The 14,848-nt window shown below is 38.4% G+C and overlaps 1 protein-coding gene across 1 annotated transcript in view; it reads right to left on the bottom strand.

Moving 5' to 3' along the window:
* Positions 1–14,848, bottom strand: part of LOC126278694 (protein Rae1) — a 46,781-nt gene that overhangs the window by 31,110 nt on the left and 823 nt on the right. The window contains exon 4 of the mRNA XM_049978958.1: positions 14,771–14,842. Within this exon, the coding sequence (XP_049834915.1) occupies positions 14,771–14,842 (72 nt within the window). The remainder of the gene's footprint in view (positions 1–14,770; positions 14,843–14,848) is intronic.

Genomic DNA, 14,848 nt, shown 5'->3' with positions numbered 1-14,848 from the left:
TGGTTGTAGTTACTTTAGTACTCCTGCTGGACTTTTAAATGGAAGATATACATATGCTGATATGCATAACATTGCCCACATGTCGAGGGCACCTCCAACAGGGTATGCAATGACATTGCAGGCTGCTGCATGAAATTCTATAGCGGGACAACGTAAGACTGCTTGTTGATGGCTTGCCCTCAATTTTTCTTTGCTAGCTGCTGGGTAACTAGTGATGGGACTGTAACGTGCAATCCAAGAGCTGGTGCTTCTATTTGATGAGCATGTTGTTTCCACCACTGTAAGACTTACTTGGAACTGTACTTAATATCATAATTGCCATACATTTGCACAACAAAGTAGTTTGCTTGGACTTAACATAAATTGAATCAGGAACTATTAATGTTTGGTTTTTGTGAATTAATGTGCAAATCAGTCTGTTGTTACAGAGTGCTAATTTGGCCCCATAGTGAGGGTTACAAAAGTAACCATTTAAAATTTCTTTGACTACAGACTTAAAATCATGTTCTGAAATACTCTTAGAAACCAGAGGTTGTAAAAAAACTTCCCAATCTGATGAGCACTGTTCAAAATCATATTATATCCACCAACCGACAAAATTGAAGTTAATACACTTTCATATAGTTTCTGAAGCAATTTTCATGTTATGAAACTGTAACAAATCTTATTCACTAACACTGTAAATAGCTGCTGAAAACTAGCTTTGTTTCAAATCATATCAATCCTCTATAGTGTGTGTTTCAAACTGTATTGTAACCAACATTAACACTACATGAAGCTAATTAGTTACTTTGCTCAGCTGATTATGCTGACAACAAGCACACTTTTCTCTGCAATGCTAAATCTAAATCTTCAACAACAGCTTCTATCTGTAATGGAAGAGCTTTTTCATTTATGAAAGAAAAAAATTCTGCAAGTGATAATTCAAGAGGTGGCCAAAAACGGTAAAAAAAAATTGCCCATCAGTAGAGTGTGTGAAACAACGAGGAGGAAGATTAGTGTTTAATGTCGCGTTGACAGCGAGGTCATAAGGGACAGAGGACAAGCTCAGATTAGGTAAGGATGGGGAAGAAAATCAGCCGTGCCTTTTCAAAGGAATCATCCTGGTATTTGCATGAAGCAATTTAAGGAAATCATGGAAAACCTACATCAGGATGGCCGGACGCAGTTTGAACTGTCCTCCCAAATGCGAGTCCAGTATGCTAAGTCCTGTGCCACCTCGTTCGATGTGAAGCAAAGAAGGCTGATGTGAATAATGTTTTCGGGACAACTGGAGCAGCATATTTCTATGCTAACATTTAATATTAAATTGCTATGGTAAATGGCAATGAGGAAAAAGTAAGCACTCTATGTCAGTTTGTGGTTGCTTGGAAGAAGGAGAACTGAATCAAATTTGAAGAGAAACCAAAAGGATGGTCATTATGAACATACTATAAATCGAAACATTTAACCATAAGACTTAGATTTTGGATTGACTATTTCAATAATAACACAAACAAGTATTTACATAACACTGTATATCATTAAAGAATTATAGCAGAAACAGATTATTAATTATATATCAGAATGATTAATGTGAATATTTTTATTGCATAATAACATTGTTTTCATTAACATGTTGGTTTGATACAAATCCTATTAAAGTCAATTGACAAATATACATTAGAATGTATACTGTGAAAAATTTAATTTTGCATTAAAGACAATGCTCTTCTATAGTAATAACAAAAATTATTGGTTAGCTATGTATTTACTTTATTATGATTGTTTTTTTTATATGTTTACTGGATCAATGAAGCATATCTTGTGCAGCTGTAATCCAGCCAGCATCACACAAAAGCCTTACAGAATTTCAGAATGTGTGTTCAGTCTGGTTCTCATGGTTTGTGACTCAGGTGTGTAAGATGATGGGTGACTTATGGATTTGAGATATTTTACATGTGAGAAAACATGAAATTTCTTGGTGGAAAATTATGCTTATATTTTGAGTGCCCTTCATCCATAATCATGAACATGAACATATACTGTTCTTCCCGAAGATAACTTAAAACACGAGTGGACAACCGGCAGCACGCAGCCCAGACCCAGTTTCAATTTGACCTGCGGCAGAAATTCATACTCTGTCTGTGACACATTTTCAGATGTTCACCGTTCTATTGTTTGCATTATTCCAGTTTGGTTTCTGCATAATACTGCTGATATATGCCAAGTGATTTATACTTTTAAACTCTTTAAAATAAACAAAAAAGTGATGTTTCTTTTGTGTTACAGTAACAATCCATGCCTATGCAACCAGTCATTGAAAGTATTTTTGGGCAAATATTTTAAAAAAATGCCTGCTAATAAAGTTTGGTGATATTAATATATTTATGTTTAAAACACTAATGATCTGCTTGTGGCCATATATCATGAATTTATTTCTAATCACTTTTCAACTAGGATTGCTTGTTTCATTAACATATTTTGCTTTTCTATTCTTTCTCACACTAACATCAGTAAATACTTCTTGCCTACTGTTAACTTATTAGATCACTGCAACTGTTGAAACTGAAGGTAATTTATAAATAATTAGCTGCAACCAGCTGCTTTTATTATTGACACTTATTTTTCCATGATGACATTTATTTACGTGCCATGAATGTTGTTTCTTACTAACAACATAGCATAATTTTGTAATGGAAGATTTTATGGCAGCTACTGTAAAACACTGTAAATAAAGAAACAATGTTGACTAAATGTAAATAAATGCAAACATCTGAAAATGGAATGAAAAGATAATGAATTTACTCTCAAAAACACTTGTTCTGAGGTACAATTTATTGACATGGCACATCGGGAAAGAGGTGCCATTCATACCAGTGTGTGGCGTTATACACATTAACATCATGGGAACTACAGCTTTAACTTCATGTGCTAGGAGTGTTGCTGTCGCGTCATGTGACAAGCCAGCCCGCAAGTTTAAGTAAGAATTTGAATCACGCCCGCAGGTCATCAAAGGATGCCCATGTGCATCATCATTTAGCATATGCCTCCAACCTATTAACTGACAACTGAAGGCGATTGATCGATTGATTGAGGGGGAGGGGGGTTATGGGATTAAACGGCAAAGTCATCAGTCCTGCAATTGGAAATTATGGCTATTAGGAAAACTACAAGGTAACAAAAACATCCACATAAAGAATCACTGAATAGGGCTTTACACAGTGTACAATATACTATTAATAACTATAGCAAACATGGCTACATTTAAAATAAGTTATTGGTAGATGCTACTGTTCTGACCAAAACAGTTAAGGGGACATTGTACGTGAAATTCATTGAAATTTGGCATTTTCTGTTTTCTACTCCAGAATGTACTTTGGACTTCCTGAAGATGTTGGTATACATTAAAAACAGACAACTGAGAGACCTTCAAATGATATTTTGAATACTGACATGTGACTGTCAAATTTCACAGCTACGGTTATACTGCCACAGTTGGGAAGTCATATCTTGGAGACTACACAGTCTAGAAGGCTGTGAATTGCTTTGTTTTGTGCCTACTGCTACGTCTCAGAAGTTGGCATTACAAATAAACAAATCAGTTCTTAGTTTATTTACGTATAAATAGAAATAAAAGTTAGCTTACTCCACAAATAGCCGATAATCACACAACTTTCAATGAAAACTAGTATCAGAAAAGTAACTGATGAATTACAGGGAATTTTTGGGAAGGCCATTAGAGTTAACTGCGACAATTTAGAGAAGATGAAAAGAGCTGTGTGGTGCACTTTCTTTCATTGAATATCAACCAATAAAAAGCCATGTCATGCTTTGTGTCCACCTCCACCAAACACTTGGTGTAAGTATAGGCAAGCTGAATTTTCTGGCACCCTGCATGAATTTACACATAAACCTTCTCTTCCTTTGACAGTAACGGAGGCAATCAAACCTATTTACAGAGATTTGGCAAATCCTGAGCTACTAAAGAAGTGTTCACATGGGAAGACCCAGAATGTTAATGAGTCCTTCAATAATGTTGTAGGGTGTCGTGTGCCTGTAAATAATGGTGGGAACTATGGAAGACTTAAGGTTCTGGAGAAGTTAGGGTAAGATTTGGACAGAACACAGCTAAAGGACTGCAGGAACTGGATGAGCTCCATGTACGTGAAGCAGAGTTAGCTGCTCAGCAAATGACAAAAGAAGCAAGAAAGAAAAAGAGGAGGCAAGCACTGGGCTGTTGTGACACTGAAGAAGACATAGACTATGGGCCAGGGCAATTCTAGTGGACAAAAGACGCACAAATGTAAGTCTGTCTAAGAGCTTGTAATAAAAAAAGTTTTAAACCTCAATACCCCGAACTACATTTTTTGCAATTAATGACCCGTTTTCTAAAAACGGGCTGATGGTAGAGACATGAAATTTTCACAGCATGCCAAGTGTGAGATTCAACACATATGGAACTAGAATAATTAAAATATCCAGAGTTGTTTTAGTTTTATGTTCATTTATTTACAAAATTTTGTCAGAAAATTGAGCGTTTGGAAAAAAAAGATAACATGCCTCACAATACAATTTAGTAATAATTATAGTTCGGTGTATCTAGAAAGGCGCATTCAATAATTATAGAAAATTATAAGTTGGTATTTCAAAAAGTATCCAAGATAATGGGCCACAGAATTCAATAACTGAATTTTGGTGGCATAGGGCATACAATGTCCCCATAAGTAAGGCAGGGCCCACAAAAGTCTAAAGAAATTTTTGTAGAGAAATGATCACAAGAAGATGAGAGTCATCACTAGAAGCCACATCACTGGAGATATACCAATGACACTGTGCCTCAAGTTGTCTGAGAAGGATATACTTCTCTACAGCCGCCCCCAGTAGGTAATTTATCAATGGTGTATAACTATGAATTCACAATAGATGTTTCTAGAGCCTATTTTAACCAGTTGCTCACTATATCCTGCAAAGTCTCATCCACACAGCTTGAAATAACAATACTGTGTTAACTATTTTGACACATATAGCCCTTCCTTGGATTGAAGAGAGGAATTACAATTGCCTCCCTCCAGGAATTAGTACATTGTTGTATACAAGATTAGGTCAAATGAAGTGATTAGGTTTCCTTTTCCTCTCCTTTAAAATGCTGCAACATTTTATTCTGCAAGTGGTCATTACCTGGGACAATATTTAAATCCAATGTTGATAGGGGACATAACATTTTGCACATGGATTAGAGGCAGTTGTGTTGTTTTTTGATTATGGCAATCAGATGCCATCTCTTCCTTTTTAGAGGTGACAAAGCTTTGTTTTAGCTAGCTACAGCTGAAATGCTAGTATAATGCTCTGACTTTCTCTGGTCAGTACTCTAGTGACTGTCTAGGAGCTGTTAGGAGACTGCCTGGACTCTATAAGTACCAATGCGTAATCTTCTTGACTGTACAAGGGGTTACCAAAAGGGAAAAAACTTATTTTTAAGCTTATTTAGTCAGTTTTAAGCACAAACCAATCCCCTTAACAGTACTCTCCACTTGCACTAACACACTCGTCTACTCTTTTATTCCATAATTCAAAACATTGTTTAAATTCGTCTTTAGTGATGCTTGACAGCACCTCCAACTTTTTTCCTTCATCTCGGCAATATCAACAAAACACTTTCCTTTCATGTCTGTTTTCATTCTAGGGAAAAAAAGGGGGGGAATGTCTGGTGACAGTGGGGGTGGGTATGGGAGGGGGGGGCGGGGGGAGGGATGGAGGTTGAGGAACAGGGGTCATACCAGTTTTGGTCACGAATTGTCATACAGACACAACTTTGGGAGCAGGGCCATTGCTGTGATGAAAAAACCAGTCACCCAATTGCCACAAATGACGCCACTTCCACTGCACATTTTTGCACAGTCTTTTCAAAATTTCCAAGAAGAAAGCCCGTTAACTGTCTTATCCTGAAGAACGAATTCTGAATAGATGACTCCTCTCACATCGATAAAGCAAATTGGCAGTGTTATAATGTTTGACTTCATCTGATGAGCTTCCTTGGGGCGAGGTGAACTAGAAGTATTCCACTGCTTGACTGTTGTTGTGATTCACAATTGTTGCTATGACTGTTGCTGTGATTCACGATTGTTGCTACAGCATCCAGCTTTGCCACCTGTACCAATTTTTGAAAAAAAGTTTGGATCATTTCAGAACTCTTCATTCAAAGCACAGCATGCTTCCTCCTCCCTATTGTTCAACATTTAACAGTTGTGGCACGAATTTCGCAGTCACACTTTTCGTTTCCAAACCTTCCGTCTCAACTCAGTGCACTGACCTCAAGTCATTCCCAATAGCTCCACAATTTCTTTAATGGCCCATGTTGATGAGTACATGAATGTTTTCAACATTTTTGTGTGTTTGGGCCATTGAAGGATACCAAAAGAAGATTTGTCACTAACTGACATTTCACCATTTCTGAAACAGGAAAAACACCACAAACACTTGAAGTTTCCCCATAGCATTATCCTTGTAGACCATTTTGAATATTTCAAGAGTTTCTGTTCCACTTTTTCCAAGCAAAAGTGAAATTTCAGCATGGCATGTAGTTCATGAAAATCAGCCATTGCAAAAACAACTACCTCACGAAGCACTTGTCACTATAAACTCTGCCAAAACTAGGTGTGACCTCCTTCAGCGAGGGTACGCAGCTTATTGACTGGAATGTTTACTCTATGTGATCCTAGCGTTATAATTCAGTACTAGAAAATCTCTGCCCACCAGAAAATTAGTTCATTTCTTTTGGGTACCCCCTCATACATGTCCAGCCTAGAGATCTTGTGGCACATAACATGCATGGAAACTGAGAGCACACAGGATTGAATCAGTTGGACCACAGATTTTTCATTGTTTTAACCTAGCCTTTACCCCTCAACGATGCAAGGAGTTGGTAGAAATGACATGACTCGCAATCCATGTTAAACTGGAGATCCCTTGTCCCCTGTTGGATAACTTGGGTAAGTTAGGTATATGCAAGGCGCCGAAGTTGAGGCCAATTTAATGACTTGCACTAAGCCACTGAGCCAAACAAAATAATAATAATAATAATAATAATAATGATAATAATAATCATAATAATCATCATCTATATACATAATTATGGTTGTACGAAACCCTCAGAGCATTAAGACCCATTTGCATTAGTCCAGTTTTTTAAATTAGCACTTAGGCTGCCAACCTGACTGGACAGTTTTCCTATGTTTCACATATACAGTAATCATTCATTACTTTTCAACTGTTCAGTAGTGTGCTGTTATTGATTTAGAACATAATTTAGTGGTACCAAGAAGCTCTTTGCAGTAGCACTCACAAAGATAGAGAATTAAAACTGCTTTTGGTTTCAACATGAGCTGTTAATTCGTATTCAACACTCTTGTCATAGATAGATCAGTTGGCTACAGACCACCAGACATAATGGGATATGGTGAGGGTGCCAGACGTATCTTAGTTCTTGCCAATTGCTGTAGGCCAGATTCCACATTCTACCCAGTGCACTCTTTCTTTAGTATATCTTTTCTCTCTACTGAAACTGTTGGGACAGATCTGCAGTTCAAAAGCTTCAGTAATTGCTGAATGTAATACTTTGAGATAATAGCTAACATTTGGTAAATTTTTACACATAACACAAGCTACAGTACAGAGCATGATGCTGGGAAATTAATAGCAATACAATATTAATCATTACTTATAGTGTCCCATAAATGTCTATGAGTGGGAGGTAAATGACTGTGATTGTACACACACAAATCTCTCATGTTCCCTAAATAAAAAATAATTCAAGCAGCAGAATTGTGCAGTGTACCTTGAGTAATGGTTCTCTAAATTTAGCAAACAAGTTTCCACAAAGACACTGAACGTATCTGTGAGTGATTTGCATTTAGGTTTCCTGTTACATATGACATTTACCCCCCTCCCCCCCCCCCCATGAACAGGTGCAACCACAACGGAGGGGTATCTGTTGAGAGGCCAGACAAACATGTGGTTCCTGAAGAGGGGCAGCAGCTTTTTCAGTAGTTGCAAGGGCAACAGTCTGGATGATTGACTGATCTGGCCTTGTAACAATAACCAAAACGGCCTTGCTGTGCTGGTACTGCGAACGGCTGAAAGCAAGGGGAAACTACAGCCGTAATTTTTCCCGAGGGCATGCAGCTTTACTGTATGACTTGATGATGTCGTCCTCTTGGGTAAAATATTCCGGAGGTAAAATAGTCCCCCATTCGGATCTCCGCGCAGGGACTAGTCCAGAGGACGTCGTTATCAGGAGAAAGAAAACTGGCATTTTATGGATCGGACCATGGAATGTGAGATCCCTTAATCGGACAGGTAGGTTAGAAAATTTAAAAGGGGAAATGGATAGGTTAAAGTTAGATATAGTGGGAATTAGAGAAGTTCGGTGGCAGGAGGAACAAGACTTTTGGTCAGGTGAATACAGGGTTATAAACACAAAATCAAATAGGGGTAATGCAGGAGTAGGTTTAATAATGAATAGGAAAATAGGAATGCGGGTAAGCTACTACAAACAGCATAGTGAACGCATTATTGTGGCCAAGATAGGTAAGAAGCCCACGCCTACTACAGTAGTACAAGTTTATATTTCAACTAGCTCTGCAGCTGATGAAGAAATTGATGAAATGTATGATGGGATAAAAGAAATTATTCAGGTAGTGAAGGAAGACAAAAATTTAATAGTCATGGGTGACTGGAATTCGCCAGTAGGAAAAGGGAGAGAAGGAAACATAGTAAGTGAATATGGACTGCGGGGAAGAAATGAAAGAAGAAGCCGTCTGGTAGAATTTTGCACAGAGCATAACTTAATCACAGCTAATACTTGGTTCAAGAATCATAAAAGAAGATTGTATACATGGAAGAATCCTGGAGATACTAAAAGGTATCAGATAGATTATATAATGGTAAGACAGAGATTTAGGTATCAGGTTTTAAATTGGAAGACATTTCCATGGGCAGATGTGGACTCTGACCACAATCTATTGGTCATGAACTGTAGATTAAAACTGAAGAAACTACTAAAAGGTGCTAATTTAAGGAGATGGGACCTGGATAATCTGAAAGAACTGGAGGTTGTACAGAGTTTCAGGGAGAGCATAAGGGAACAATTGACAGGAATGGGGGAAAGAAATACAGTAGAAGAAAAATGGGTAGCTCTGAGGGACGAAGTAGTGAAGGCAGCAGAAGATCAAGTAGGTAAAAAGACGAGGGCTAATAGAAATCCGTGGGTAACAGAAGAAATATTGAATTTAATTGATGAAAGGAGAAAATATAAAAATGCAGTAAATGAAGCAGGCAAAAAGGAATGCAGACGTCTCAAAAATGAGATCAACAGGAAGTGCAAAATGGTTAAGCAGGGATGGATAGAGGACAAATGTAAGGATGTAGAGGCTTATCTCACTAGGGGTAAGATAGATACTGCCTACAGGAAAATTAAAGAGACCTTTGGAGAAAAGAGAACCACTTGTATGAATATCAAGAGCTCAGATGGAAACCCAGTTCTAAGCAAAGAAGGGAAAGCAGAAAGGTGGAAGGAGTATATAGAGGCTCTATACAAGGGTGATGTACTTGAGGACAATGTTCTGGAAATGGAAGAGGATGCAGATGAAGATGAAATGGGAGATACGATACTGCGGGAAGAGTTTGACAGAGCATTGAAAGACCTGAGTCGAAACAAGGACCCGGGAGTAGACAACATTCCATTAGAACTACTGACGGCCTTGGGAGAGCCAGTCATGACAAAACTCTACCATCTGGTGAGCAAGATGTATGAGACAAGCGAAATACCCTCAGACTTCAAGAAGAATATAATAATTCCAATCCCAAAGAAAGCAGGTGTTGACAGATGTGAAAATTACCGAACTATCAGTTTAATAAGTCACAGCTGCAAAATACTAACAGACGAATGGAAAAACTGGTAGAAGCGGACCTTTGGGAAGATCAATTTGGATTCCGCAGAAATGTTGGAACACGTGAGGCAATACTAACCATACGACTTATCTTAAAAGAAAGATTAAGAAAAGGCAACCTACGTTTCTAGCATTTGTGGACTTGGAGAAAGCTTTTGAAAATGTTGACTGGAATACTCTCTTTCAAATTCTGAAGGTGCCAGGGGTGAAATACAGGGAGCGTAAGGCTATTTACAATTTGTACAGAAACCAGATGGCAGTCATAAGAGTCGAGGGGCATGAAAGGGAAGCAGTGGTTGGGAAAGGAGTGAGACAGGGTTGTAGCCTCTCCCCGATGTTATTCAATCTGTATATTGAGCAAGCAGTAAAGGAAACAAAAGAAAAATTTGGAGTAGGTATTAAAATTCATGGAGAAGAAATAAAAACTTTGATTGTAATTCTGTCAGAGACAGCAAAGGACTTGGAAGAGCAGTTGAACGGAATGGACAGTGTCTTGAAAGGAGGATATAAGATGAACATCAACTAAAGTAAAACAAGGATAATGGGATGTAGTCAAATGAAGTCGGGTGATGCTGAGGGAATTAGATTAGGAAATGAGACACTTAAAGTAGTAAAGGAGTTGGGAAAGAGTTTCTGAAGAAGAGAAATTTGTTAACATCGAGTATAGATTTAAGTGTCAGGAAGTCATTTCTGAAAGTATTTGTATGGTGTGTAGCCATGTATGGAAGTGAAACATGGACGATAAATAGTTTGGACAAGAAGAGAACAGAAGCTTTCGAAATGTGGTGCTACAGAAGAATGCTGAAGATTAGATGGGTAGATCACATAACTAATGAGGAGGTATTGAATAGAATTGGGGAGAAGAGGAGTTTGTGGGACAACTTGACAAGAAGAAGGGACCGGTTGGTATGACATGTTTTGAGGCATCAAGGGATCACAAATTTAGCATTGGAGGGCAGCGTGGAGGGTAAAAATTGTAGAGGGAGACCAAGAGTTGAATACACTAAGCAGATTCAAAAGGATGTAGGTTGCAGTAAGTACTGGGAGATCACTCCCCCTTGTTATATTAGCTCTCAGCGACAATGGGAGCTTCAGCTTAAGCTTAAATACCTTAAGTAACAAAATTTACTAACAAGAGAAAATGAAAATTATTCACAAAAGAGAATTAAAATTATTTAGATCTACATACAATTATATTCACACAATATAAAGGCTCAGTTTACTTGAAAATTTTTCTGCCATAAAAATGTCTGTTAGACTAATAAACAGCTGGTGCATAAGCAAGATAAACTGTAATAATTTGCCAGTTCAACTAATAGTTATGTTAATATACAAAGCAAGTAATTGTTCAAATGTATGAAAGGAAAATATGAAACACAACCTACAGGCGCATCGCACTATTTTAAAAAGAGTAGTAAGGATGATATGAAGGTGTACTGTGACTGCTTTAATGACTTTGGCTTTGAATTTTGCATGCAGCCAGGTTGGATACAAGGCAAATGTGTAGGCTGTAAGCAGTGAAGGATCCCAGTTGAATAAAGACCTGCAGCAAATAATGAAAACACAAAGAAGTGTCAGGTCTATAAAAAATAAAATCTTTGGACTTATCTCAATTCCAGTTTTCCTTTTTTATTACTTCCATTAGCTGCTCTTGTGACTGTTTATAACATCATCTACTGTCAATGTTTAAAATTACAACTACTGGGAAGACTCTGTAATGAATATGTCATGGCATTAGGGAACTGGCCAATTCTGCCTGCCTGCTTTGACCTATGACATCATCATTACAGCTGGAACACTCATTTCCACCTAATGAAATATAGTGATTATAATGTCACTACATAAATATGCGAACAAAAAAGTGACAAATTTTACCACTCCAACAGTGAAATGGTAATAGAGGGTTTAGGGTGGTGAAAAAAAAATAATAATCCCAACATACAATACAGTGTTATAAGCACAAAACCACAGGAATCTTCTATTTCAATTGACCTATAAAGTTTAAACAAAGCCTCAATGCCAAAAAAACAACATATGCAGTTCCTAAATGGGGTATCACAAAATTCCCTATACCTATACAGCTCAAGCAAAGCCCTAGATACCTGCAACCCAAACACAAGTAAAAAAAAGCCTAGTCCAACAAACTGCACAAGAGCTAAATAGCACACAAACTTCCAATATGAAAAGCACAACTCTAAAACCCAACAACCCCCAAATTCTCTAAATCAACTGAACTATAACGAAATTACCATGAACCCAAACTGGACAAAGCATCAACATTACATTCAAATAAAACTAAATAAAACTAAAGCAAGCCTGCAACAGAAACACATTTATTACCTCCTCCTCCGCCCCCCCCCACCAACCACCACAACACACATACACACACACACACACATTCCCAAGAGGAATGTTTCGGGAAGCATTCCACATGGGAAAAGTATATCTAAAAACAAAGATGATGTAACTTACCAAATGAAAGAGTTGGTATGTCGATAGACACACATACAAACACACAAAATTCAAGCTTTCGCAACCAACGGTTGCTTCATCAGGAAAGAGGCAAGGATAGGGAAAGAAGAAAGGATGTGGGTTTTAAGGGAGAGGGTAAGGAGTCATTCCAATCCCGGGAGCGGAAAGACTTACCTTAGGGGGGAAAAAAGGAAAGGTACACACACACACACACATATCCATCTGCACATATACAGATACAAGCAGACATATGTAAAGGCAAAGAGTTTGTGCAGAGATGTCAGTTGAGGCGGAAGTGCAGAGGCAAAGATGATGTTGAATGACAGGTGAGGTATGAGTGGCGGCAACTTGAAATTAGCGGAAGTTGAGGCCTGGTGGGTAACGGGAAGAGAGGATATCTTGAAGGGCAAGTTCCTATCTCCGGAGTTCTGACAGGTTAGTGTTAGTGCCAAGATGTGCTGGCCGTGCACCAAGGCATGTTTAGCCACAGGGTGATCCTCATTACCAACAAAAACTGTCTGCCTGTGTCCATTCATGGGAGTGGACAGTTTGTTGCTGGTCATTCCCACACAGAAAGCTTCACAGTGTAGGCAAATCAGTTGGTAAATCACATGGGTGCTTTCACGCGTGGCTCTGCCTTTGATCGTGTACACTTTCTGGGTTACAGAACTGGAGTAGGTGGTAGTGGGAGGGCCTTTACATATGTCTGCTTGTGTCTGTGTATATATATATATATATATATATATATGTGTGTGTGTGTGTGTGTGTGTGTGTGTGTGTGTGTGTGTGTGTGTGTGTGTGTGTGTGTGTGTGTGTGTGTGTGTGTGTGTGCGCATGTATACCTGTCCCTTTTTCGCCCTAAGGTAAGTCTTTCAAACCATAGCCACAACCTCTCATCCTCCTCCCCCCCCCCCTTAACACAAACCCAATTCCTCAACTCAGAATCCTCAGCCTATACATCCTCTCCACTAACCTCAAGAAAAACCTGAACACCACAAAATTTCTCAGGGATAGTCTTCTGCCAGCAATAGTCATCTAAATGGAGCTGCATGTTGGAAGAGTACTTCTTCCTTCCTCCTATTACAAATTTAACTGCCCCCTCCCTCCCTCCTCTCCAAACGCTTATAAGGTATTAGTGCAAGCTCTAGTATCATAATCCTTAAACTGAATGCTATGGTTAACCACTAAGTGCTCATAACCCCTTTTCCCCATACCCCTACAACACGAAAATGCATTTGACATCAAAGTACTACCCTTGCCAATAAGCCCCACAAATTCCCTATTACTAGAACTATGCTAAAACTTCGAAAATAGAATCAGAATCCCCCCCCCGAAATAACAGCTGCCCACACCAACAAACCAATCCATGAACTTCCCTCCCATACTACCACTTTCTGACATGGAAGTCATCAATTTCAAATGTGATTCTTGGTCCACTCAACTACCCCCTTTACTTAACATATTCTGAACGCACCTCCTTACAAAAACAGGATCAATCAATCCATCTCTCACACTCACTCCAGTGTCATGCACACAAAACCTTAAAGACAGCATGTAACAAAAATAATAAATAAGTAACACAATCTCCCCATGGCCAACCTATGTTTCTCATGCCAGGTACCACACAGAATGAATTGCCAGATGTTATCACAACACAACTTCAACATACACAGGTTCCTAGTATGGGCCACCAGAGCTCTGGTCGACTTCATACACTGCCCACAAGTATGACACCTAACTTACTCCGCTACAGTCCAAAAAACTGCAAACCTTAACAGTCAAAAACATGTCTCCATCCACATCCAAATCCAATGAATGGGGCTAGCTTGTAAACTTATCAGACATGCCCATGCCTAATAAAAATCCATAAAAAATATTAAATTTCTTTCTACATGCAAAACACAAAGCTAATCACACCTAAAAAAATAGCAAATACATAAACCAAAGCACACACTTTCAAATTCGCAGATTATCAAGACTTAAATCAACCCAATACCACAAGTTACAAGAACAACTTTATATGTCAACATCCACCACCAGAGTATAACACCTAATATAACATGAAATCTACAAACACAAACCCGCTCAAAAACACCGCATCACAGTGACATCACACACTGTAACACCAATACATCAATGGGTCAAAGAAGACAGATGGAATCCTGACACTTCCGTAGAACTGTCTCTTCTAGTTTTGGTGACAGCATCAGTAGATTGTACATGGCGACACATATAATACCAAACATTCTGATGAAATATTTGATGTAGCTAAGAAGTTAATTAAATATAAGGGCAAGTCTCATGCACATAATGTTAATCTTTCAACAAAAAGAGAAGTTAACCATAGGATAATCCAAAACTATACTCACAACATCTGCACAATATACCCTTTCCGGAAGAGTGATACTTAGCATGGGAGTTGCACTTCGCGTGTCCCAGAACTGAAA

Source organism: Schistocerca gregaria, chromosome 6 (assembly GCF_023897955.1).
Source record: "Schistocerca gregaria isolate iqSchGreg1 chromosome 6, iqSchGreg1.2, whole genome shotgun sequence".
Taxonomy (NCBI): domain Eukaryota; kingdom Metazoa; phylum Arthropoda; class Insecta; order Orthoptera; family Acrididae; genus Schistocerca; species Schistocerca gregaria.
This window is presented reverse-complemented; position numbering and strand designations above follow the sequence as displayed.